Source organism: Canis lupus, chromosome 30 (genome assembly GCF_048164855.1).
Source record: "Canis lupus baileyi chromosome 30, mCanLup2.hap1, whole genome shotgun sequence".
Classification (NCBI taxonomy): domain Eukaryota; kingdom Metazoa; phylum Chordata; class Mammalia; order Carnivora; family Canidae; genus Canis; species Canis lupus.
Window position 1 is genome coordinate 39194310 of NC_132867.1, and position 26409 is coordinate 39220718.

General features: G+C 49.6%; 1 protein-coding gene across 3 annotated transcripts in view; it reads left to right on the forward strand.

The window, feature by feature from the left end:
* Positions 1 to 26409, forward strand: part of FAM3B (FAM3 metabolism regulating signaling molecule B) — a 53525-nt gene that overhangs the window by 8417 nt on the left and 18699 nt on the right. Inside the window, exons 1-2 of one of the 3 annotated variants that reach the window (XM_072807043.1) lie at positions 6875 to 7191; positions 13095 to 13238. In XM_072807043.1, coding sequence (XP_072663144.1) covers positions 7173 to 7191; positions 13095 to 13238 — 163 coding nt within the window. In that variant the 5' untranslated portion in view covers positions 6875 to 7172. Of the gene's footprint in view, positions 1 to 6874; positions 7192 to 13094; positions 13239 to 26409 lie in introns of those variants that run through there. The other 2 variants (XM_072807041.1, XM_072807042.1) reach the window with 2 other exon arrangements.

Sequence of the window (26409 nt, forward strand, 5' to 3'; positions counted from 1 at the left end):
GCCTTTGTATGATGAGGGGGCAGTTGAGTCAATGCTGGGAAACGATCCCTCCATAAATAGCGAGCCACTGGCTAGCCAGCTGGAAGAAAATAAGTTTGGATCGCCATCAAAATCTAGTATCAAGGGATCCAGTGTTTTAATCAAGAACTGAGAAACTAGGAGGAAGGGAACTGAGGCCTTTCCGAGCAAGATGAAACTCAAAAGCTGCAAAAAGAAAAATCACATAATTTTTTTAATCATGCAAGGGGTAAACAGCCATGCTCAAAAATGGGGAGAATTTTTATTACCTATGATAAGGGACTAATTAATACAGAATTGTAAGGGCTGTCATATGCAATTTAGAATTGTGTAGTGATGTGTATAGTAGCAGGTGTCCATTAGTGTGAAAGGGGGGGTCTTACACCACATGTAGGTGTGTAAGAGCACCCCCTCCAACCTCCACTCCTTGTTATTCTGGTTGCTTTGCATTTGAGTGTATCTTTTCTTTTTTTGATTAATTTATTTATTTATTCATGAGTGATAGAGAAGGAGAGACACAGGCAGAGGGAGAAGCAGGTTCCATGCAGGGAGCCTGACGTGGGACTCGATCCTGGGTCTCCAGGATCACACTCTGAGCTGCAGGCGGTGCTAAACCGCTGCACCACCGGGGCTGGCCATTTGAGTGTATCTTAAGGGGAGATCCATTTTTTTTTTTTTTTTTGGAGATCCATTTTAAATGGCAGTGCTTTCCCAAGTAAACAAGTAAGGTGAAAATCAACAAGAATAAAAATTATCTTAGGGAAGCCTGGGTGGCTCAGTGGTTGAGCACCTGCCTTTGGCTCAGGGCGTGATCCCAGGGTCCTGGGATCAAGTCCCACATCCAGCTCTCCACCCAGAAAGCCCTTAAGATGAAACAAGCATGTGCAAGTGTTGCTGGAGGCACATCAGTGAGTGCAACAGCCATCCAGGTCTGTTTTGGCAAACTCTTTTTTTTTTTTTTTTTAAGATTTTATTTGAGAGAAAGAGAGAGACCATAGAGGAAGTGAGGGAGAAGCAGACTCCCCACTGAGGAGAGCCTGACTCAGGGCTTGATCCCAGGACCCTGAGATCATGACCCGAGCTGAAGGCAGACAACACTCCACCAACTGAGCCACCCAGGTGCCCTTGCTTTGGCAAATTGTTATCAAAATTATAGATAATACAAGCTCAGCAGTTCTACTTCTAGGAATTTTATTTATTTATTTTTTTAGGGTCAGCGTGGGGCTTGAACTGACAACCCCAAGACCACGTGCTCCACCGACTGAGCCAGCCAGGCGCCTCCACACTGATGAGTAGTAGTAGTAGTAGTAGTAGTAGTAGTAGTGTTATTCATTTCACATAAGTGAAACATTCTATGTGAAAGATTTTTGTCACAGTGTTAGTCCTAACAAGAAGTGGAAAAAGAATCAAGTGTCTATAGTAAGGAGCCAGCTTGAAAGAATATGGAAGAGCTCCGGCTACACGAATGACAGACTCTCCGAGATATCTTGACGAGCCAGATGTGGGGCAGGGTGAGAGTATGCACTGGTTTGTTAAATGTGTGTGTGTGGTGGGGGGATAGATTCTTATTCAGTTGGGTATTGTACAAAGAAGTTCTGGAAGGACATCCAAGAAATGAATAATTCTGGTTTTCTAATAGGTAAAGAGGATATGGGGATAATCACCTCTTTAAATGGTGATTATGACCATTTACTTTTTAATACATTTTTAAAAAAATTGGACTATATATATATAAACCTACGAAAATATGCCCAAGCCATCACTTTAATGAAAGAGGCCTGCTTCTCCCTTTGCCTGTGTCTCTGCCTCTCTCTCTCTGTATGTCTCTCATGAATAAATAAAATCTTTAAAAAATAAACAAATAAAAAAATTAAAGTGTTGAATTTAAGCAGATGTTCACTCAGTAGGAAAATAACCATAACCAATCCCCTCTTCGTTAAAAAAAAAAAAAAGAGGCAATTAAAATAACACTAAGACTTTCTCCCCCATGCTACAGATTAGCACAGATCAAGGAGTTGGATGAGGTGGTGCGTTGGGAAGGGTATGGACACATAGGCATTCTCCGGTGCTGCTGGCAGGGCATGTAAACTGCTGTCACTTCTCTGGAGATACCCATTAAATCCAGAATTCACACACTCTCTGATTCAGTAATTCACTTCCAGGCGTCTATTTTAAATCTACCTCAGTATTTATTGCCCAGGTGGATGCATGAAGGTGTGTATTCGTTGCAACATCGTTAATAGTGCAAAAGGCTCAAAATGACCCAAGCTGCCCTCCACACCTATTTTAAAGATATGTTCAACCAACAGTAAAAAAAAAAAAAAAAAAGAGGAAAGCCTGGGTGTGTTTATGTACGAAGCTTTCTAAGATGTTACAGCACAAAAGGTAGATTGTGAAACACCATGCACAATCTGTCTTTTGTGTAAAAGGGCTGAAGGAAATACATTCAGGTCTGCACACGCAGAGGCTGGCTCTGAGGGCTGGGAACTGCTAGTAGTGACAGTGGCTGTCCCTGGGGAGGGGACCCTCGGTGCCGGGTGAGGGGAAGAGCTGGGAAGATGAGCTGGTGGCCCAGGGACCCACGAGGGAATTGAGGGGGGACTACGTAGTGTCAGTTTCACGTGTGCGCCCTAGAGATTCAGCGGTTCCACGCATTGCTGGGAGTTAGGCCGCACTCCCCACCGCCAGTTACCGGCTGCCGCCCTACAGAGGTAGTAAACTGTACCTTTCATCCCTGTGACTTACTTATTTTACACGTAGACGTTTGTGCCTCTTCATCCCCTCCACCTATTTCCCCCCTCCTCCACCCCCCACACCCCTCTGGCGCCCAGCAGTTTGTTCTCTGTATTTATGAGTGCTTCTGTTTTTGTTCGGTTTTTTTTTTTTAGATTCCACATAGACGTGAAATCATATGGGATTTGTTTTTCTCTAACTTAACTTCACTGAGCATAAATATTCTCTAGGTCCATGTTGTCCCAGATGGCAAGATTTCAATCTTTTTTTATAGCTGAGGGTATTCCATTGTACACACACACACCACGTCTTCTTTATCCACTCCTCTACCGATCAACACTATGTAGCTTCCATATCTCGTAGTGCTTGTTTATTTAAAAGATTTTTTAAACTAATGTGACTTTATAGTTTGCTCAGGTAAATGCAGCCTTTTTTTTTTGCTTTCTATGTTTCCTTCTAGCCTTCGTATATGCATAAATGTGCACTTCTATTCCCACTTCTTCACTTAATGTGCATTTCATATGTTTCCCATGTATATTACAAGTAATATATAATTTTTTAAAGATTTATTTCTTTTGGAGGGAGAGACAGTGCAAGAGAGCACAAGCGGAGGGACAGGGCAGAAGGGGGGAGAGAATCTTTAAGCAGACTCCCCGCCCAGCAGGAAGCCCAACGCAGGGCTAAGTCCCAGGACCCTGAGATCATGACCTGAGCCACAGTCCAGATCGGCCGCTCAATCAACTAAGCCACCCAGGCGTCCCTGTGATATGTAATCTCAATAACAATAATTTTAAGTTCCTGAGTAGAGTTCCAAGAGTTTAAATAGTAATTTATTTAAATAATCATTCTGCCTTTTATTAACTTTATGATTACATTTTTCAGTTAATATACATAGCACTTCCTCTTTAAAGAAGAAAAAATATTCCTTGGTATAGATCAGAAATGGAAAGTATGTCTTTTTTTTTTTTTTTTTTTTTTTTAATGGAGCTGCTAGGGAGAATTTGAGTAGCCATGTTTGTTATAAACCTGCTGAGAGTGGGGAATAGAGTCGGGATGCAGGTGATAAGAGCAAGATCAAAACAAACCCTAACTTAACCAAGAAAGTGAAAGCCTTATGCACTAAAAACTGTAAAACATTGCTGAAAGAAATTAAGGAAATAATAAATGAAAAGACATTTGGTGTTTGCAGATTGGGAGGTTTAGTGTCCTTACAGCTATTATTAATACCATCCAAAACAATCTACAGATTCAATGCAAGCCCTATCGAACTCTTGATGATTTTTTTTTCTTTTTTTTTTTTTTTTTTTTGCAAAAATAGAAAAACTCAACCTAAAATTCCTGTGGAATCTTAAGGGACTCTAAATAGCCAAAACAATCTTGAAAAAGAAAAAAATTAAAAGGTTCACCCTTTCTGATTTTGAAACTTATTATAAAGCTACAGTAATCAAGTGGTACTGGCATAAAGACAGATTCTGTATAGATCAATGGAATATACTAGAGAGCCCAAAAAATCCTTGGATATATGGTCAAATGATCTTTAACATGGGTGCTAAGACCATTCAATGGGGAAAGGGCAGTCTCTTCAACAAATGGTGTTGGGAGGACGGGACATTCACATTGAAAGAATGTAGTTAGGTCCTTCCTAATACCATCTACAAAAAGTAATTCAAAATGGGTTAAGGACCTTAATATAGGTCCTAAAACTGTAAAATTTCTACAGGAAACATAGGAGAAAAACTTCATAACATTGGATTTGGTAATGATTTCTTGGATAGGACACCAAAAGCACCAGTAACAACAACAAAAATAGATCAATGAGACTATGTCAGATTCAAAAACTGTGCATCGTAGGACACAATCAACAGAGTGAAAAGGCAACCTATGGAATCAAGAAATATATTTTCAAACAATACTGATATTTCAGTATTGTTTAATCTGATAAGAAATTAACATCCAGAATATTTAAAGAACCCATATAACTCAGCAAGAACAATGAAACCAGACTACAAAAAATGCAAAGAACTCGCACAGACATTTCTCCAAAGATGATACGCGGATGGCCAACAAGCGCAAGCGATGCTCAACATCACTAAGCAATAGAGAAATGCAAATCAAACTACAGTGAGATTAGGGTGACTCTATTTGAAAATTTAAAAAGCAAAACAAAACGTGTTGGTGGTGAGGATGTGGAGAAATTGGAATACTTGTACGTTGTTATTGGGGCAGCCAATACTCGTACTGTAATGGAGCAGCCACTGTGGGGAAACTGCATGGTGTTTCCTTAAAAACTTAAAAATAGAATTACCAAATGACCCAGCGATCTCATTTCTGTGTATGTACCCAACATAATTGAAAATGGAGTCCGGAAGAGATGCACATCCATGTTCACAGCAGCATTATTCACAGTAGTCAAGAGGTGGAAATAACCAAGTGTTCATCAACAAATTAATGAAGAAACAAAATGTGGAATACGCATATAATGGAATATTATTCATCCTTTAAAAAGAATGAAATCCTGTCACATGCTACAGCATGGATGCACCCTGAGGACTTTATACTGAGTGAAATAAGCTAGTCATAAAAAGACAAATGGTGTATGTTCTACTTGGGTGAAGTTCTTACCTTTTCTTTTTTTGAATATTTTATTTATTTATTAGAGAGCAAATGAGCAAGCGAGAGAGCACAAACAGGGACAGAAGGAGAGGAAGACTCGATCCCAGGCCTCTGGGATCATGACCTCAGTCGAAGGCAGACGCTTCACCAACTGAGCCACCCCAGGTGCCCCTTGGCTGAAGTTTCTAAAGTACTTGAATTGATAGGAGCAAAGTAAGATGGTGGTTTCCAAGAGCTGAGGGTAGGGGAAGGTGAGTTGATATTAATGTGGACAGAGTTTCAGTTTTGTAAGGCAAGGCCTTAAGATCTGTTGCACCACAATGTGAACGTACTTGACACTGCTGAACTCTGCACTTGAATGTAAATTTTTAAATTTCGAAATGACAGTAAATTTTATGTTATGCATTTTTTTGGGACCACAATTAAAAAGAAATGAAACAGAACAGGACATAAAAAAGCTCAATCCCCAAAATCAGGTGAGCCAGACACAAGTGAGACTCTTGGTCAATGAGACCAAGACCTACTTTAATGGACTGATGCACTTGCTGTGATGGAAGTGTTAGGAACAGCTGGAGAATGGCTTCTGAGTGTTGCTGTGGAGCAGCCCAGAGGTGACATCCAAACTGAAATGTGCCATGCTCAGGCACATGTCTTGGGGACTGTGGGGACCTTGTCTTCTGAGCCCCTGATTGGGGAGACAGTCGGGGGAGGACTGACCTGGAAGGTAAAGCCAAGCCATCTACAGGACATGTGTCCCCAGGCTCCCTGGATGGGGCCACACAGGAGCTCCTTAGGAGGCAAAGACAGTGGTGAAGCAGGGTCATGGTCAAGTCCTTTGTGCCACCCCGCAGGGTGGTGAGCATCCTGAGATGAGGTAAGACCTCTGGGCTTTTCAGGGAAGGAGAAACAGGAACAAACAGAGCAGAACTGCGGAGCCCACGGGCTCTGGGAGTGGGGGTGGGTCTTTTGCAGAGCCCTGCCCACCTGGAACACTCTACTGCAGAAGTGACCAACTGCCCTTGGAGCCTTAACTCGCCCTTGGCCGACGGAGGCCACTATGACTACAGTGTGTTCCAAAGAGCACCTGATGGGTGTCTGGAGCGTAGGTCTGCAGGGAGAGCAGCTGGGGCAGCTTCTGGGAAGCGGTCTTCAAACACCTGCCAGACTCCCACCCTGGTACCTCGGCCTCTCTGTGGACAAAAGGACCTGCAGGCCTGCGACCCTGACCGTGGGGCTGCGGGCACTGTCCTTGGTTTCCCCCAAACGGGCCCCCGAAGTAAAGGAGGAAGCAAGGGGTGGAGGACTGTGCGGAGCTGTGCAACCCACGGCCGGCAGCAGGACTGTTCGGGAGGAAGCAGGAGCCTTCTGACCCTGGCCCCTGGGGCCGGCTGCCACCTCGGAACCTGCGGGGACTCGGCTCAGGGCCTGCTTCTCTTCGTAGCCATTTCCCTTCCGGAGACATTGCACTGGCGGCTGGGGCTGCGAACCGTTAAGGGACACGGGGTCCTCCCCCTGGGGGACAGACCCTGTCCCTACTCCGGGCCCCCTGTCGGCGGGGCGGGGGCAGCATCCCTCCTGGGCCGCAGGCTGGTGGAGCTCGTGGGCGCCGCCCCGCGCACCTGCCGGTCCGCACCTGCCGGATCTGCAGGCGCCTGCCCGGCCAGCCCCCGCCCGGCCCCCAGCCGGCCTGCGCTTCCGTGAGGCCCCTCTGCCCGCCCTTTGCACCTCTTGTGCGCTTCGAGGGCGCGTCCCGGTCGCCCGCGGCCCCTGCGAGGCCCTGTGCGGTCGCCGGCGAGCTGCGCCCGAAGATGCGCCCCTGGACTGCAGGTGAGTGCGACCCCTGCGGCGGGAGCGGTGCAGAGCCGGCGCCCTGGCCCTCCCCGGGACCACCCCCCCCCCCCGACCCCCGCGGGTCTCCCCGCAGCCCCGGGAGCAGAATCGCGGGCTCCAGTCCCGCGGGGCCGGTTCGCTGGGTCCCCCGCGCGCAGGGTCCGGGGCAGGTGCGGCTGGAGCAGGTGCACGGGAGCAGGGGGGCTGTGCCTGCCGGGATGCCCCGGGCCCTGGCACCCCCCCACGGGGCTGCTTCGTGGGCTCCACCTGGCGCTGCGCCGGCCTGACCAGCCTAGGAAGTTAGGAAAAGCCAGGGACACTGAGGCAGCCTTTTTAAGTGGCCCGGGGATGTGAGTGGCTGGCAAGTGGGGACGGATTCATGTGGACTGCTCCACTGACACCCACTGTAAAAGTTGTGCCTGCATCCCTTTCTTGAGGCCGCTTTTAAGTTTTTTTCCCCCCAAGTATCAAATTACTTGAGCCTGCACAAGGCTTGGGGAAAAAAAAAAAAAAAAGGAAAAAGGGAAGAAAAAACAAAATGCTCATCCCGCCAGCCATGTGGTCTCTCAAAGCCAGCGGGTCCTGACCTACGCGTCTGCCGGCCACTGGCCTGCCGGCCTTGCTTTACAGGGTGCTCCGGGGTTCCCCGGTGGACCTGCCCACCTTTGCCTTCCTGGTTCGGTTTGCTGTTTGCTTCCTATAATCTGAGGAATCCGGATTCCTTCTGGAGCAAGGGAGCATATCTTGTGCAAAAATGGGAAGTTCAGAAATGGTGAATTCTCTGTGGTGGCCACCTCCCCCTCCCAGGAGGGCAGCTGGTCTGCCGGGTAGGTAGGTGGTGGACTAAACCGCCTTTCGTTGGGGCACACTCCGGAAAGCTCTAAGCACCACCCTTGCGGCTCCGTTCCCAAAGTTTGGGAAGATAAGAGTTTAAGGTTTTTCTTTATCGTGTGAAATAGTCATGTTCTCTGCAAAACTTTATGAATGGCACTGTTTTCGGTAACTCGTGTGGATTGTAGGATAAACGGGTGGAAATAGGTCTTTTTGGCGGGGGAGAAAACATCTCTCTTGGGGCACTGACTTTCATAACTATTTTGGAAGATTTTTTTTCATTCTTCCTTTTAAAACAAAAAAAGAATTATTCAAGAAAGATACACAGAGAGAGGTAGAGACACAGGCAGAGGGAGAAGCAGGCTCCCTGCAGGGGAGCCCAATGTGGGACTCAATCCCCAGACCTGGGATCATGCCCTGAGCCTAAAGCAGATGCTCAACCACTGAGCCATCCAGGTGCCCCTCAGTATTTCCATATTACATTCTTTTTTTTTTTTTTTTTAAGATTTTATTTGTTTATTTGACAGAGAAACACAAGCAGCGGGAGCAGGAGAGGCAGGCTCCTCGCTGAGCAGGGACCCCGAGATCATGGCCCATGCCAAAGGCAGATGCTTAACCAATGGGGCCACCCTGGCACCCCTCTATTTTATATTCTTTTTTTATATACAATTTTATTTATTCATGAGAGACACAGAGAGAGAGAGGCAGAGACACAGGGAGAGAGAGAAGCAGGCTCCATGCAGGGGGCCCGATGTGGGACTCGATCCTGAGACTCCAGGATCTGGGCCAAAGGCAGATGCCCAACCGCTGAGCCACCCAGGCGTCCCTCTATTTTATATTTTATATTCTTGAAAACGTTTTGCTGGTTACTTCCTACCCACACCTCTTTCTCACATAGCCCTTGTGAGTCATTCATGGGCCATGTGGTCCTTTCACATAAAGCTTTGACCTAACCCCAGATTTGTGTTCATATGGACGTGTGTGGTTAGGGGAGAGTCACCTGCAGAAACTCGGAACCACGTTCCTTTGAATTTTATGAGCTCAGGATTCGGCAACATTCTTAGAAGCAGCATTTTCCTGGGTCAGTCAGGCCCTGGGTCTGTCCCAGGTAGAAAGTCCACAGGAGGGACATTCTGACCGAATGGGTGGAGTAAGTTAAGCCACCGCCACCGAGCTAAACAGCACCTCTGCTCAGCTGCCTGGTAGCGGTCATCCTAACCCCTCCAAAGTAGGGTGTTGGTGTGTGAAACTTCCCAGGCAGGCTACCTTCCAAACCTACTGTGGCGTTCAGGCGTGACGTTTCCCAGCCTCTCTGCCGTGAAGCCTCAGCCAGCAGCAGGACAGTGACAGCAGTGCGTACTGAGGCCAAAGCAGCCGAGTCTCGGAGGACGAGCAGGGCTCATCCACCCTCAGCCCTCTCGTACCCCTGCCGCCCCCCACCCAGGATAAGAGGTGCAGGAGGTCCAGGGCAAGGGGATTTGGGTTCATGTTGGCGAGGCCGCTGGTGACGGCTTCCTCACCCTGCTTCATGCTGAAAGAGATCCCACCAAAGAAAATGTGTTCTTGAGGGGTTTGGAGTTGCCTTCTTCAGGGTCCCCAGGGCTGGAGGGGTAGATGGTGCCCCAGGATCCCCCTACCTGTAGCCTGGCTTAGTGCAAGTTGGTCTTAGGACTGCTGTCTCCTCCAGCGTAAGTTCCCCTGGCACCTGGGCTACTTCTGCGACCGTAAGGCCTGTGCACTGGCTGCCGGTCTAGCTGGCCACTGGCATGGGCCACCAAACTCTCCTGGTGGACTGGTCCCAGTCCATGCCGCCTGGTCTCTCCTTCCGCCTCAAGGTGGCTCTAGTTTTAGGTCTTGGCTTTTCTGGGCCAATGGCAGAAACCAGCTCTCCCCAGGCCTAACGTCACCTGCTCACCCCTCACCTAAAGCACCAATGCTTTCCGCTTTCCCGGGAAGCGTGCGGGATTGGGAGCTTATTGCTTGCAAGGCAGGCCAGCTGTGGTTTATAGCTGTGCCCGTGAGGGCGCATTCATCATGACCCTCCCTGTCACTTCCATTCGTGTGTCCTTGTTCAGCTGGGGACAGAGTCACGTCTCCCTTCCGTGTAGCTGTCTCTACACATTTGGAAGGTAGCATCATGTTCTGTTTCAGTGTCCTCCGAGCTAAACAGCACCTCTGCTCAGAGACCTCACCCGAGACGTGGCGACCAGAAGATCCTGCAAATGCGTCTCTGGTTTGCCCATTGTCTTCCTTGAATATGACACTTGGTTAAAAGTGCGATCTGACACACACAGGACACAAAGGCCTATTGTTGCCCTTGAACCAGACACTATCGATACTGACTCCGTTTCCAGCAGGCACACCGCAGTGCTTGCTCGGTGTGCCTCTGAAAGAATTTTCTGGAACTTCTGTGACCCATGCACTGTCTTGGTGTGTGGGCACAGCCCCGGAGGGGGAAGACCCTCGGTGTGCAGTGCCAGCAAGGCACGGGAAGGGCTGATGAGGGGCTGTGTGCAGGCCGCGCCGAGGTCGGGGGAGCCCTGGAGGGACAGAGAGAAGGCCGGAGGTCACGGAGGAGCACGCCCTGCAGGCAGAGGGACAGACTCACACCAAGGTCCCTGGCAGGACAGGGCCGAGGCTCACGGATCAGTGTGACCAGAGCAGAGCCAACAGGAGTTGCGGGGACGGAGTCAGCCAAGCCCGTGGCTCCCGTTTGTTTCCTGTGGCTCGTTTCCCCAGCGTTGAGGTGTCCCTTCAGCCCCGCAAACTGCAGCGGCCACCCTGTCCTTACAGAAGCCACCCCTGCGTAACCTTCTAACAGGCTCAGGGGCCGCACGGTTTGGAATAATGGAGGAACCTAACGGACGTTGGCATGCACGCTTGGAAAAGACCAGCTCGTCCCATGAAACTGAAACGTGCCATCCAAGGGAACATCCCCTGTGGACGGTCCACGGATCCGGAGCGCCAGTCATACGCGGAGGCCTCTGGATGGAAGACTGGGAGGGCCCCAGCCTCGGAGTTCTGGGCCTCTGCTCCTGGGGTCATGGTGTATCAATGTCCACACACACACACACACACACACACATACACACACACGTGCATTTGCTATCAGGAGGGGGCCCAGCATCGGGCTTCGGGAGTCCAGGGTTCTTCGGTGATTGCATAGCCACCTCAGGCTCCCCGTCGTCTCCTTCCTGGAGATCAGAGGCTGGGCGGAGCCCTCAAGCCCTCCAATCCTCTCCCTTAAAGCCACCTGGGGACACTCCTTGACGTCTGTCCTGTGAGCGTCAGCTCAGGTGTGGCCGAAAGGGGCCTCTGGAGAATAACAGCAGATAGTCCTACCAGGAGATACCAAGGGCTGTAGGCGGTCTGTGCCAGGAGATGGGACAAAGTCCAGATACGACCTTTATCACATCCCCTATGGCGAGTCCACACACTGTGTAGAACTCCCCTCCCCCACCCCACCCCACCCCACCCCACCCCCGTCAAGAGGGAAGTAGTGATGGTGGTGGCCTGGGAAGGGGGGGCAGTAGAGATGAAGAAAAGCCTGTGGAGGTGAGATTTATGGTGGAGGTGACCCCGACGAGACTGGCCGGCGGATCCCATCAGCGCCGGGAGGGCAAGTGTGAAATGAAGGAAGGTTTCCAGGTGTCTGGCACCTGACCCCGTCCATCCACTGAGATGGTCCAGATGTGGGCCAGGGGCAGATCTGGCGGGGCAGGGGGGAGGGGAGAATGAAGGGTTTTCCTCTGGGACGTGCGAAGTGTGAGGCCCCAACCTCCCAGGGCGCAGACGGCAGGTTGGCAGTTGGGCAGCCCTGTCGGGAGCTCAGAGGATTGTCTGGATGGGCTAATCCTGGGGTCCAGAGGAGAGGCCCAGGCTGTGCCCTGGGAGGGAATGCCAGCAGAGAAGGCCGGGAGGTGCCACAAAGTGGGAGCGCCGTCAGGAGCGTGGGTGTCAGTCATCCAGGGGGGACACACACGGGGGTGCCTGTCATCCGGGGACTGAGGACTTTGGAGGCCTTGACCAGCACAGCGGCCCTGAGCCAGGGGGTGCAAGGTGAGCCCCGGGGGCCGTGGGAGGGGATGGCTATTTCCAGGCACTTGGCCTGAGCATGTTCAGAAGTGAGGCAGCCTCAGGTACAGGTGGTTGTGGAGTCAGGTGGGAGGTCCCTCCCCAGCCCTCCCTTCTCTTTCCTACCCTCGTCCTTTGCTAGGCCTCCTGTGACCTAGGAGTGGGTAATGTCTTTTCCTTAAATATTGGGAAGAAGAAAGGCACCTGGCGACTCACTCGGCGAAGTGTCTGCCTTCGGCTTAGGTCATGATCCCAGAGTCCTGGAATTGAGCCCCACGTCAGGCTCTTCCTCTCTCTCTGCCGCTCCCCCTGCTTATGCTTCCTGTCTCTCTCTCTGTCAAATAAATAAATAAAATCTTTAAAAAATAAAAAAAGAATTGGGAGGAACATACCAGAGCCAATCAACCAGAAAGATTACCTCCAGGGATCTTCTGCTGCAAAACTTAGGTTTCCCTGTATGCTTGTCTGTGATGATAATGACAGGTTTGGTGCTTTTCCCAATGTTACAGGGACCCTTTGCATATTCACAGGACGCCAGGTGCTGTTCTCAGCATACACAAAACAATCCCTGCCCTCTGGAATTGTCGGTCTGCCTCCAAAAGGCTCCTCCAATCTGATTGTCTCACAAAGGAATGAGCCACTTTTGTCTTTTTAGGCCCTCGTCAGGCTTGTTGGGTCACGAGGCCACTAATGAGTCACTGGTGTTAGCACTGGAGGAAGCTCTGAAACCCAGACCAGCGGCACGAATAAAAACTTGGTGCAGAAAACATTCACACCTCATTTCTATTATCTGCTGCCGTGACCTCAAGAGTCTCAGCACCGCCAGCCAAGTCTCAGGGCCTCGTTGCCCCCCTTGCCCCCCAGGCCCCTACCCACCTGCCACTTCCCAGGGAGGACCTGGTCCCCACAGTGCCCTGCAGGCGCTGACGCAGGAAGTGGGGTCCGGGTGGCCCCCGTGCCCTGGGCCTCCACAGTTGCCCCGTGTCTGTCCCCAGGTACTTTGAAGGCCGCGTTCTTCTTCTTTGCCTCCATAAGCGCCTGGTATTCCGGGTACCTGCTGGCAGAGCTCATTCCAGAGGTGTCCCTGACCAGAGCTGTTTACGGCTTCCGGAACATCGCTGAGAAGCCCCTCCTCAAGGGTGAGTACCAGTCCCAGGGGTGGGGTGGGAGGGGTGGGGGGGTGCCAACTAACAGTTCTGCGGCTCAGCTGCGGTGCGAGGAGGGGGTCCTGGCCTCAGCTCTGCCCCAGCTGGCCTTGTGGTGCTGGTGCTGGTGCTGGTGATGATCAGGGCAGTGAGGAGGAGCTGGGAGGGGAGGGGGGAGGAGAAAGGGGAAGGGGAGGAGGAGGAGGGGAGGGGAAGGACAGGTGGGGAAGGAGGGGAAGGACAAACGGGGAGGGGAGGGGAGGAGGGGAGGGGGAGAGGGAAGGGGAGGAGAAAGGGGAGGGGGAAGGAGGGGGTGGAGAAAGGGGGAGAGGAGGAGGGTGGGGAAGGGGAGGGGAGGAGGAAGGAGGAGGGGAGGAGGGTGGGGAAGGAGAGGAGGAGAAGAAGGGAAGGAGGAGGAGAAGAGAGGGGAGGTAATACCTGCCCCTTCCGTTCCCACACCCTTCCAAGGTAAATACCCCTGCTCATCCCCCTGTGAGACCCCAAGGCAAATTATGATGTTAGGAAAACAAATTTAGGGCAGCCCTGGTGGCTCAGCGGTTTAGCGCCACCTTCAGCCCCGGGCATGATCCTGGGGACCCAGGATTGAGTCCCATGTCGGGCTCCCCACGTGGAGCCTGCTTCTCCCTCTGCCCGGGTCTCTGCCTCTCTCTGTCTCTCTGTGTCTCTCATGAATAAATAAATAAAATCTTTTAAAAAAAAAAAGGAAAAATTTCGATTACTAAATAAAAATAGACATTCAGAATAATGCAACTGAAATTGGAAATAAAATGAAATCTCAAAATCTCCATTAGAATCTCCTTTGCAAAAGCAGGCAGGACACTCAAGTAGTAATGTGTACCCTCTTATGAAATCTCATTGTGAATACGTATGCTGGCAAATTTTTAATACAGAAATAAATTATAGAAAAATAACTTGCACGGGGATCCCTGGGTGGCGCAGCGGTTTAGCACCTGCCTTTGGCCCAGGGCGCGATCCTGGAGATCCGGGATGGAATCCCACGTCGGGCTCCCAGTGCATGGAGCCTGCTTCTCCCTCTGCCTGTGTCTCTGCCTCTCTCTCTGTGTGTGACTATCATAAATAAATAAAAATTTAAAAAAAAGAAAAATAACTTGCACAAATATAAAGAACTGAGTGATGACCTAAAAAATTTATAAAAGCTGGGGATACCCGGCTGGCGCCGTCGGTGGAGTGTGTGACTCTTGATCTTGTGGTTGTGAGCCTGATCCCCACGTTGGGTGTAGAGATCACCTAAAGAGAAAAATCTTAAAAGAAAATAATAATAACATAAAATATTTTTTAAAAATTTTGTAGAAGCAATTTCTTTTCAGGTTAATTACCTTTTAGGACCCCCGCCCCCCCCCAAACCCCAATAAGTTTCCAGAAATCGACTATGACTGCCTGGATTTTTAAAATTAACTGTTTATTTAGAGAGAGCTCACATGAGGGGGGCTGGGCAGAGGCAGAGAGAATCTCAAGCAGACTCTCTGCTGCGCAGGAAGCCCGAAGAAGGGCTCAATCTCATGACCCAGCGACCATGACCTGGGTGGAAACCAAGAGTCCGACGCTGAACCTGCTGTTCCACCCAGGGGCCTGTTGGTGTTTATATTTTTTATGGTTTCCATGGTGAATATGCTTGCCTTTGGGGAGTTGGGTGGACGGGGAGGAGGCCCAGCAACAAGGCAGAGCCGTGCATGGGACGGGTGTGGGGGACAAGGCTTTCTCGCTTTCTCTGTTGTCCCATGAAATGCACAGTCTGCCCAGGACTCCTAGGAGCTGCCTCTGTCGTCTGAGAAGGGGCTCATTCGTTCCCCCCAGGGTGGGCCAGAGAGGCCTGGTCACCTTCCCCTGGGACTGGAGCGCTGTATGGTTACCAGAAACCCAAAGGTGGCAGGAGCAGGGTGGAGGGGTGGCTGCAGCTGGCATGAGGGCTGTGTCCTGGCCCCACTTTGGAGGGAGCCAGGGTTTCCTGGGCGTCTGGTGGGCTCGGAGTTTGGGGGTTGAGCCTAGTGAGTGATTGGTGGTCCTGCGCTTATGTCGATAAGAGTAAAGGGGGCTGCGTCGCCCTTGACGCTCTGTGGGCTCTGCGGAGGGCTCATTTCATGCTGTTGTCAGCGCCCCAGAGAGTGGCCCCCATGCAAGCACAAGGCCTCTTTGGCCAGACGCTGCCTGCACAGCCCTTAGCAGGTGCCTGAACCCCCATAGACACCTGCATTCCTCTGCCCATGGAGCACAGGGTACACCTGGCTTTGGACAGGGCTCGAGAAGGAGCATAGGTCATACTGTTGTTGGCTCAGCAGCGTGACCCTGACGCCTCCCTGGGAGTGTTTGTCCTAAATGTCCTCAGTGACCCCTGGCGTCTGGTCTGATCTGAAGCAAGGGAAGGAGCATGTTGACATGTGAGATTAGTGTTGGGCACAAAAGAAAGGGGCCGAGGAGCCAGAGGCCAGCACGGAGCACTCCCTCCACCCCTCCCGTGGCCGAGGCCGCCTGGACTGAGCCCACCTGCGCTTGGCCCTGACGCCCGCCCCCCTACCCCTTGGACTTTCACCTTATTCCTTGGGTTGCTTTTCAGCTTCATAAACTATTCTCTTAAAGTGACTCAACCCCCTGTGCGGCTGCAGAGGCCCTGTGATGCTGACTTTGGGCTTTCCCAAGGTAATTCTTACCCGCGGGTCCGTGCCCTCCTGGGTTCATACCACTGCTGGCCTGTGGAGCTGAGGACGCGTGGGGTGTTCAACAAGTACTTCTGCAGTGCGTGTCTGTGAGATGGGAAGTGTGCACCCGTGGAGGGGTGAGTCTGGTTGGAAGGCACCTATGCCCCCCACCCGCAGCTCGCGACCCTAGACCTCGAAGGTCGGTTTCAGGGGAGAGTATGTAGAAGGAGAATCCTGTTGAAATGTTCGCCCGTGGGCCTCAGCTGTGCAGTCATCGAGTCATTCTCTTAGAAGCTCTCGTGCGATGGAGCCAAGCCAACCCGATCTGCCTTCCTAGACTCTCAGCCAAGACCGAAGGAGCTAACGACCACTAAGTGGCTGCTGTTGCGGCAAAAAGCTGGAAAAACGACTTTCTTTTTTTTTTCTTTTTTTTTTAATAAATTAATTTTTTATTGGTGTTCAATTTACCAATATACAGAATAACACCCAGTGCTCATCCCATCAAGTGCCCCCCTCAGTGCCCGTCACCCATTCCCCTCCATCCCCTGCCCTCCTCCCCTTCCATCACCCCTAGTTCGTTTCCCAGAGTCAGGAGTCTTCATGTTCTGTCTCCCTTTCTGATATTTCCCACACATTTCCTCTCCCTTCCCTTATATTCCCTTTCACTATTATTTATATTCCCCAAATGAATGAGAACATACAATGTTTGTCCTTCTCCGATTGACTCACTTCACTCAGCATAATACCCTCCAGTTCCATCCACGTTGAAGCAAATGGTGGGTATTTGTCGTTTCTAATGGCTGAGGAATATTCCATTGTATACATAGACCACAGCTTCTTTATCCATTCATCTTTCGATGGACACCGAGGCTCCTTCCACAGTTTGGGTATTGTGGACATTGCTGCTATGAACATCGGGGTGCAGGTGTCCCGGCGTTTCACTGCATCTGTATCTTTGGGGTAAATCCCCAGCAGGGCAATTGCTGGGTCGTAGGGCAGGTCTATGTTTAACTCTTTGAGGAACCTCCACACAGTTTTCCAGAGTGGCTGCACCAGTTCACATTCCCACCAACAGTGCAAGAGGGTTCCCCTTTCTCCACATCCTCTCCAACATCTGTGGTTTCCTGCCTTGTTCATTTTCCCCATTCTCACTGGTGTGAGGTGGGATCTCATTGTGGTTCTGATTTGTATTTCCCTGATGGCAAGTGATGCAGAGCATTTTCTCATGTGCATGTTGGCCACGTCTATGTCTTCCTCCGTGAGATTTCTGTTCGTGTCTTTTGCCCATTTCATGATTGGGTTGTTTGTTTCTTTGGTGTTGAGTTTAATAAGTTCTTTATAGATCTTGGAAACTAGCCCTTTATCTGATACGTCATTTGCAAATATCTTCTCCCATTCTGTAGGTTGTCTTTTAGTTTTGTTGACTGTATCCTTTGCTGTGCAAAAGCTTCTTATCTTGATGATGTCCCAATAGTTCATTTTTGCTTTTGTTTCTTTTGCCTTCGTGGATGTATCTTGCAAGAAGTTACTGTGGCCGAGTTCAAAAAGGGTGTTGCCTGTGTTCTCCTCTAGGATTTTGATGGAATCTTGTCTCACATTTAGATCTTTCATCCATTTTGAGTTCATCTTTGTGTATGGTGCAAGAGAGTGGTCCAGTTTCATTCTTCTGCATGTGGATGTCCAATGTTCCCAGCACCATTTATTGAAGAGACTGTCTTTCTTCCAGTGGATGGTCTTTCCTCCTTTATCGAATATTAGTTGACCATAAAGTTGAGGGTCCACTTCTGGGTTCTCTATTCTGTTCCATTGATCTATGTGTCTGTTTTTGTGCCAGTACCACACTGTCTTGATGACCACAACCTTGTAGTACAACCCGAAATCTGGCATTGTGATGCCCCCAGATATGGTTTTCTTTTTTATTTATGATAGTCAGAGAGAGAGAGAGAGAGAGAGAGAGAGAGGCAGAGACACAGGCAGAGGGAGAAGCAGGCTCCATGCACCGGGAGCCCGATGTGGAATTCGATCCCGGGTCTCCAGGATTGCGCCCTGGGCCAAAGGCAGGCGCCAAACCGTTGCGCCACCCAGGGATCCCTGGTTTTCTTTTTTAAAATTCCCCTGGTTATTCGGAGTCTTTTCTGATTCCACACAAATCTTAAAATAATTTGTTCCAACTCTCTGAAGAAAGTCCATGGTATTTTGATAGGGATTGCATTAAACGTGTACATTGCCTGGGTAACATTGACATTTTCACAATATTAATTCTGCCAATCCACGAGCATAGAATATTTTTCCATCTCTTTGTGTCTTCCTCAATTTCTTTCAGAAGTGTTCTATAGTGTTTAGGGTATAGATCCTTTACCTCTTGGTTAGGTTTATTCCTAGGTATCTTATGCTTTTGGGTGCAATTGTAAATGGGATTGACTCCTTAATTTCTCTTTCTTCAGTCTCATTGTTAGTGTATAGAAATGCCACTGATTTCTGGGCATTGATTTTGTATCCTGCCACGCTACCAAATTGCTGTATGAGTTCTAGCAATCTTGGGGTAGAGGCTTTTGGGTTTTCTATGTAGAGTATCATGTCATCAACGAAGAGGGAGAGTTTGACTTATTCTTTGCCAATTTGAATGCCTTTAATGTCTTGTTGTTGTCTGATTGCTGAGGCTAGGACTTCTAGTACTATGTTGAATAGCAGTGGTGAGAGTGGACATCCCTGTCTTGTTCCAGATCTTTGGGGAAAGGCTCCCAGTGCTTCCCCAGTGAGAATGATATTTTCTGTGGGCTTTTCGTAGATGGCTTTTAAGATGTTGAGGAATGTTCCCTCTATCCCTACACTCTGAAGAGTTTTGATCAGGAATGGATGCTGTATTTTGTCAAATGCTTTCTCTGCATCTAATGAGAGGATCATATGGTTCTTGGTCTTTCTCTTGCTGATATGATGAATCACATTGATTGTTTTACGGGTGTTGAACCAGCCTTGTGTCCCGGGGATAAATCCTACTTGGTCATGGTGAATAATTTTCTTAATGTATTGTTGGATCCTATTGGCTAGTATCTTGTTGAGAATTTTTGCATCCATGTTCATCAGGGATATTGGTCTGTAATTCTCCTTTTTGGTGGGGTCTTTGTGGTTTTGGAATTAAGGTGATGCTGGCCTCATAGAACAAGTTTGGAAGTACTCCATCTCTTTCTATCTTTCCAAACAGCTTTAGTAGAATAGGTATAATTTCTTCTTTAAACGTTTGATAGAATTCCCCTGGGAAGCCATCTGGCCCTGGACTCTTGTGTCTTGGGAGGTTTTTGATGACTGCTTCAATTTCCTCCCTGGTTATTGGCCTGTTCAGGTTTTATATTTCTTCCTGTTCCAGTTTTGGTAGTTTCTGGCTTTCCAGGAATGCATCCATTTCTTCTAGATTGCCTAATTTATTGGCATATAGCTGTTCATAATATGTTTTTAAAATCGTTTGTATTTCCTTGGTTTTGGTACTGATCTCTCCTTTCTCATTCATTTTATTAATTTGAGTCTTCTCTCTCTTCTTTTTAATAAGGCTGGCTAATAGTTTATCTATCTTATTAATTCTTTCAAAGAACCAACTCCTGGTTCTGTTGATCTGTTCCACAGTTCTTCTGGTCTCGATTTCGTTGAGTTCTGCTCGAATCTTAATTAACTCTCCTCTGCTGGGTGTAGGGTCCATCTGCTGTTTTTTCTCTAGCTCCTTTATGTGTAAGGTTAGCTTTTGTATTTGAGTTCTTTCCAGTTTTTGAATGGATGCTTGTATTGTGATGTATTTCCCCCTTAGGACTGCTTTTGCTGCATCCCAAAGATTTTGAACGGTTGTATCTTCATTCTCATTAGTTTCCATGAATCTTTTTAATTCTTCCTTAATTTCCTGGTTGACCCTTTCATCTTTTAGCAGGATGGTCCTTAACCTCCACGTGTTTGAGGTCCTTCCAAACTTCTTGTTGTGATTTAGTTCTAATTTCAAAGCATTATGGTCTGAGAATATACAGGAGACGATCCCAATCTTTTGGTATCGGTTCAGACCCGATTTGTCTCCCAGTATGTGGTCTATTCTGGAGAAAGTTCCATGTGCACTTGAGAAGAATTGTATTCAGTTGAGTTTGGATGTAAAGTTCTGTAGATATCTGTGAAATCCATCTGGTCCAGTGTATCATATAAAGCTCTCGTTTCTTTGGAGATGTTGTGCTTAGAAGACCTATCGAGTATAGAAAGAGCTAGATTGAAGTCACCAAGTATAAGTGTATTATTATCTAAGTATTTCTTCACTTTGGTTATTAATTGGTTTAAATATTTGGCAGCTCCCACATTCGGGGCATATATATTGAGGATTGTTAAGTCCTCTTGTTGGATAGATCCTTTAAGTATGATATAGTGTCCCTCTTCATCTCTCACTGCTGTCTTCGGGGTAAATTTTAGTTTTTCTGATATAAGGATGGCTACCCCTGCTTTCTTTTGAGGACCATTTGAATGGTAAATGGTTCTCCAACCTTTTATTTTCAGGCTGTAGGTGTCCTTCTGTCTAAAATGAGTCTCTTGTAGACAGCAAATAGATGGGTCCTCCTTTTTTATCCAGTCTGAAACCCTGCGCCTTTTGATGGGGTCATTAAGTCCGTTCACGTTCAGAGTTACTATCGATAGATATGAGTTTAGTGTCATCATGATATCTATTCAGTCCTTGTTTTTGTGGATTGTTGCACTGAACTTCTTCTTAAAGTGGAATTTTAAGAGTCCCCCTTACAATTTCTTGCAGAGCTGGTTTGGAGGTCACATATTCTTTCAGTTCCTGCCTGTCTTGGAAGCTCTTTATCTCTCCTTCCATTTTGAATGAGAGCCTTGCTGGATAAAGTATTCTTGGTTGCATGTTCTTCTCATGGAGGACCCTGAATATATCCTGCCAGCCCTTTCTGGCCTGCCTGGTCGCTGTGGAGAGGTCTGCCGTTACCCTAATGCTCCTCCCCATAAAGGTCAGGGATTTCTTGTCTCTTGCTTCTTTAAGGATCTTCTCTTTATCTTTGGAATTTGCAAGCTTCACTATTAAATGTCGAGGTGTTGGACGGTTTTTATTGATTTTGGGGGGGAGGGGATCTCTCTATTTCCTGGATCTGAATGCCTGTTTCCCTTCCCAGATTAGGAAAGTTTTCAGCTATGATTTGTTCAAATACATATTCTGGCCCTCTGGCCCTTTCGGTGCCCTCGGGAACCCCAATTAAACGTATGTTTTTCTTCCTCAGGCTGTTGTTTATTTCCCTTAATCTGTCTTCATGGTCTTTTAATTGTCTGTCTCTTTTTTCCTCAGTTTCCCTCTTTGCCATCAACTTGTCTTCTATGTCACTCACCCATTCTTCCACCTCGTTAACCCTCGTCGTTAGGACTTCTAGTTTGGATTGCATCTCATTCAATTGATTTTTAATTTCTGCCTGATTGGATCTAAATTCTGCAGTCATGAAGTCTCTTGAGTCCTTTATGCTTTTTTCTAGAGCCACCAGTAGCTGTATAATAGTGCTTCTGAATTGGCTTTCTGACATTGAATTGTAATCCAGATTTTGTAACTCTGTGGGAGAGAGGACTGTTTCTGATTCTTTCTTTTGAGGTGAGGTTTTCCTTCTAGTCATTTTGCTCAGTGCAGAGTGGCCAAAAACAAGTTGTATTGGGAAAAGAAGAAAAAGAGAGAGAAGGAAAGAAAAGAGAAAAAGAAAAAAGAAAAAAGGAAGAAAAAAAGGAAAAAAGAGAAGAAAAAGAGAAAGAAAAAGAAAGAAAGGTGAAAAAAAGGGGGTGGGGGAAGCAATCAGAAATCAAAAAGAAAAAAAGAAAGAACCACGGGGGAGTATCTTCTGATTCTGTATACTTTAATTCCCTTGACTTCCCCTGGAACTTGTCCGTCTAGCTGGTCTTCTGGGGGAGGGGCCTGTTGTGCTGATTTTCATGTGTTAGCACTCGGGGGAGCTGCTCTGCCCCCTGCCTGGTGCAGGGCTCAGTGGGGGTTGTTTACCCCGTGAGGCCCCAGGAGGAACAACCGCAGTGGCGGGGCCAGCTCTGCAGCCCTGGAGTCAGCTCCTGCAGTAACTCCAGAGCTCTCTGTCTGCAGGGCCTGGAGGCTCCGGGGCGGGGCCACTGATCTGCTCAGCTCGGGGCAGGAGCGTCCTTGCGGTCCTGGGCCCTCCTGGCCTCTGCCGGTCCCCGGGGTGGGGGGGGGATGCCGGATCGAAAAACGACTTTCAATTCTAATTCTGCCACTAGCTAGTTGTCATGGCCTCCGACAATGACCCAGAAGGGACACGGCACACGTCTCTATGTCAGAGGCTCTTTCTAGTTCCAGATTGGCCCCTGCCTTGCACGGTAGGAGGTCCTCCGGAAAACCATGGTAGCTGGTAGGGCCTGAGCTCCCCACCTGGCTCCCGTGTCCGTGCCCCCACAGTGAGGGCCCAGAAGCAGGAATGGCGGGGAATGTGGCGACAGGGGCCCATGAGGGTGACAATGCTGCGCCCGCCCCGTCTCTCCGTGGGGTTTGGCATCCTTCCACGTTGGTACCACCGAGCCTGATGGAGCGGAGCGCTGACAGTCTGTGCCACCTCACAGCCCTCGGGGCACCCAAGAGATCATTGTCGCTCCTCATCAGGGAGACCAGCACTCTTTGGGTGCCTTCTGGGCTTTTATTTCTGTGGACTGGACTTTAATCTCATTGGGAACAATGAGGCGAGTTGACATGGCTGAAATGTGGTCAGACGCACACCCAGGGAGCACCTTTCCTGTTTGCCTGGCATGAACGGCAGGATCACATTTCTGGAGTCACCTTCCTTGTCTAAAGGGGTGAGCGTTGTCATGGTTCCCAAATCAGAAAGTATTTCAAAGAGACAGATTCCTGGACCCCGCTCCAGGAAATTAAAAAATCTATGGGTTCGAGGTGGCGCCTAAGAACTTATATTTGTTTTAGTGAATGCAAGGATAAGAAATAAGGCAAGACTTCCCTCAGCAAGAAAATGGTTTCTAAGACCGAAATTCGCAGCGCGAGGCCTGCTCTGTTGGAGCCACAGTGCCGATCGGGGCTCAGGGTCTTACTTACACCAACAGGCAGGTGTCTCAGGAGATGGGTAAGCAGGACCCTGAGGAGCAGGCCTCTTCCTCCTGCCTGGGCATCAGCTCCCGCACCATCATGTGGGCTTTCCCATTCGGTCTTTGGAGAAAGAATTTCAAAAAAACCGCGGAGGACCTAGAGGCAACACAATATCTGGTACTTAACAGATGTTTTTTGAGTAAATATCTGTGTAATAAGAATTCTGTGGAATTAGGGAGTGAATCTACTGGGGTATGTGATGGGCAAGAGGTGGGGTTTGGAAAGAGCTCTGTCTTGTGAGATGTGTCTACCCCCCCACGGCCCCATCCTAAAGAAGGAAAGACACACAGAGGCAGAGACACAGGCAGAGGGAGAAGCAGGCTTCTTGCAGGGAGCCCGATGTGGGACTCGATCTCAGGACCCTGGGGCCACGCCCTGGGCCGAAGGCAGATGCTCATCCACTGAGCCACCCAGGCGCCCCGATCTTCTTTCTTTGATCCCATAATAACATTTTGTGCCTCCAGGGAATGGGTAGAAGGTTAATAAAAGCCTTTTTGAGATGCCACGCAGACTCCCCAACCGTTCTCAGGCACTTCAAGAAAATACCGCCTCCGTGTCATCCCTGGTCACGAGAGCCACCTTCTCCTTGGAGAATCTGATGAGAATCAAGCACCTCCCTTCTAGAAAGTGCACCTGTGCCTATCCACAGGAAGGGCACCCACATTTCCCCGGGCCCTCTGAGCAGCAGGGCCACAGGTTCGGAAGACCTGCCCTCGGCACTCCTGGGAAGACACAGGGTCCTGCTTCCAGCCCACCGCAGCACCCAGGGGAGCTGGCTGCTGTGTGGACAGCAAGGCCGTTGCCTGGTTGTGCCACTGACCATCCCTTCTGCCGGGACGAGGGGTGATGGGAGATCATCCATAGGGACCCCCAGGGATGGGCACCCTGGGAAACTCCAGCATCAGGCCTTGGGGTGAACATCCTGGGCCAAGAGGGCCAAGAGGGCGGCAGAGACGGGCAAGTCAAATCTTGTCCATCCAGTACTGTGCTTGCTCCGCTGGGCCGGCCGCCTGGCTCCTGTCCCTGAGCCCCAGGTGCGCGGGAGGGATCGCCAGCAGGAGGAAGAATAAGGAAGAACTCAGGTTGGGACCCAGCCTGTGCTGCCCCAGTCCCTTGGTTTCCTCCTGACCTGCTTCACCCAGGTCCCACCCCCACGTGGACTCCTGCCTCCTGGCTTTCAAACAAAGCAAAACACCTCTTCCTCTTCCTCTTCCAAAACACCCAACCTGAGTTCTTCCTTATTCTTTCTCCTGCTGGCGATCCCTCCCGTGCACCTGGGGCTCAGGGACAGGAGCCAGGCGGCCGGACCAGCGGAGCAAGCACAGTACTGGATGGACAAGACTTCCTGGCCACCTTTGTACCTATGTGCTGTCACTCTGTCTCTGAATCACCCTACCATGTGGGGGTCAGGAGGCACGATGTGCCTTCGCGTCCTTGTCTCGTAAGATCCGTGGGGTATGTGGGAGACCGGCCCCCTCCTCCAGTCAGCACGGCACACCTGTCAGCCCGCCGAGCGCTCGCCATGCAGATTAACGTCCTTTTGGTTGAGAGCGTCATGCAGCCAGTGCAGCCCTACGGCCTGTGGCGATGGCAAGAGGACCTGGAAATGATGTTTTCCCAGAGCAGAGGGTGGGTTCCAGGTCCCCATGACTCTCATTCCATCTGTGCCAGGGACAAACAGCAGGGTCCCCACAGAAGTGAGGAAGTCTGTATGCTTGTAAAGGGGACAGCGTCACCTGCACTCAGGCAATTCAGGTAACAGGTAGGATGAAGGTGGATCCCACTTCAAGAGTATTCCCTCTGGGGGCGCCCGGGGGGCCCAGTCGCTTACGCAGCCGCAACCGACAATTGATTTCAGCTCAGCTCATGATCCCAGGGTCGTGGGGTCGAGCCCCGCGTCGTGCTCACCGCTCAACGGGGCATCCGCTTCTCTTCCTCTTCCTCTACCCCTCCCCCGTCTGTGCTCACGTGCTCTCTCTCTCTGTCGCTCTCTCAAATGATAAGTCAATCTTCATGATAAATAAATCAATCTTTAAAAAAAAAAGAGTATTCACTCTTACTTACAGGATGTCTGTAAGTCAGGAAACAGGACACGTGCTTTTCAACAATACGTCACATTTTCAGATATTATGCTCACTATGTTTTCAGGTAAATTATCTCTACATTTAACATAATGGATATTATTAAATTAAAAAGAAAAAAAAGCTAAAATCCAAGACACTGAGAAGATGCTGTATTTGTAGCACTTTTTCATGTTGATGGCTGGGCCCTTGGCTTTAAGTTTAGGTGTCTGGAGATTAAGAAAAAACATAGTGAATGTCTTACTTGAACATTTACGTAAGTACCATACGGCCTGAGTATGTTTAATCTGTGCCTACCAACCTCTGTATGCACAGAAGAATCTGGAAGAAAATATGCCAAAAGGTAAAACAGTAAAGATCCTTCACAGTGACAATACGTGGGATTTTTTTCCCCTTTAGTTTGCTTTCCCGTTATGTTTAATTTTCTTCTGCAGAAATTAAATAAGGAAAGGGGAAATCTCATGGGCTTTCCTTGTTTAAAACAAACAAACAAACACAAAAATAGACTACTAGGCAGAAAAATCGGTCAAGGTGGACCAGAGCTGCGGGCACAAGTGTTCAGAAAGTCTCGCTGTCCCTCTCGGCTGTGGTGTGGGGCTCGGGGCCGGGGCAGGGTACAGCGTCTGTGACATTGGGAAAGGAAGTTACAGGATATTAGAGCACTGAGCGCCAAGACAAAGGAAAGAAAACCGGGCAGCTGAGCCCCGGCCAGGCAGGTGATGGGGCGGGGGTGAAGGGTGTGAAGGGGTGCGTGGTCCCCGGGGAGCTCCAGGCCCCGAGGCCAGGCAGCACGCTGGGCCTCCAAGGGAACATGTACACCCCAATTCCCCCCAGCAGGGCCTGCCAGGGCTGGTGTGCGTGTCCTCGCCACCCGACCAGCTGTCCCTCACAGCCGTGCGTCCTGGATCAGAGAAGCACAGCTCGTCTCTGGTCAAACCGGACGACTGAGAGCACCTCCTGAGCTCTTGTCCTGGGGACTTGGGACTTAGAGCTGACCTGAGCCCAGCGTAGCGGGTCCTGTGGACAGTGACATGAGCTGGGGGTGCACGTGGTGACGATGGCCACGTCGCACCCGGTGGATGTGAGGGAGGACCGTGGGCCTGTCTGGGGCCAGCTGGGGTCCTCAGGCAGGCCCCCCCATCCTCCCCTGATGGAAAGCCCTGCAAAGCGGGGGTGCTGGGGAGACCTCTCCCCGGCCTGCTGACCTCATGGCACCCCCAGCAGAAAAGCCCAATGCCTCAGGCTCAAGTGAAAGGAAAGGGATCAATGGTGGCCAGAGT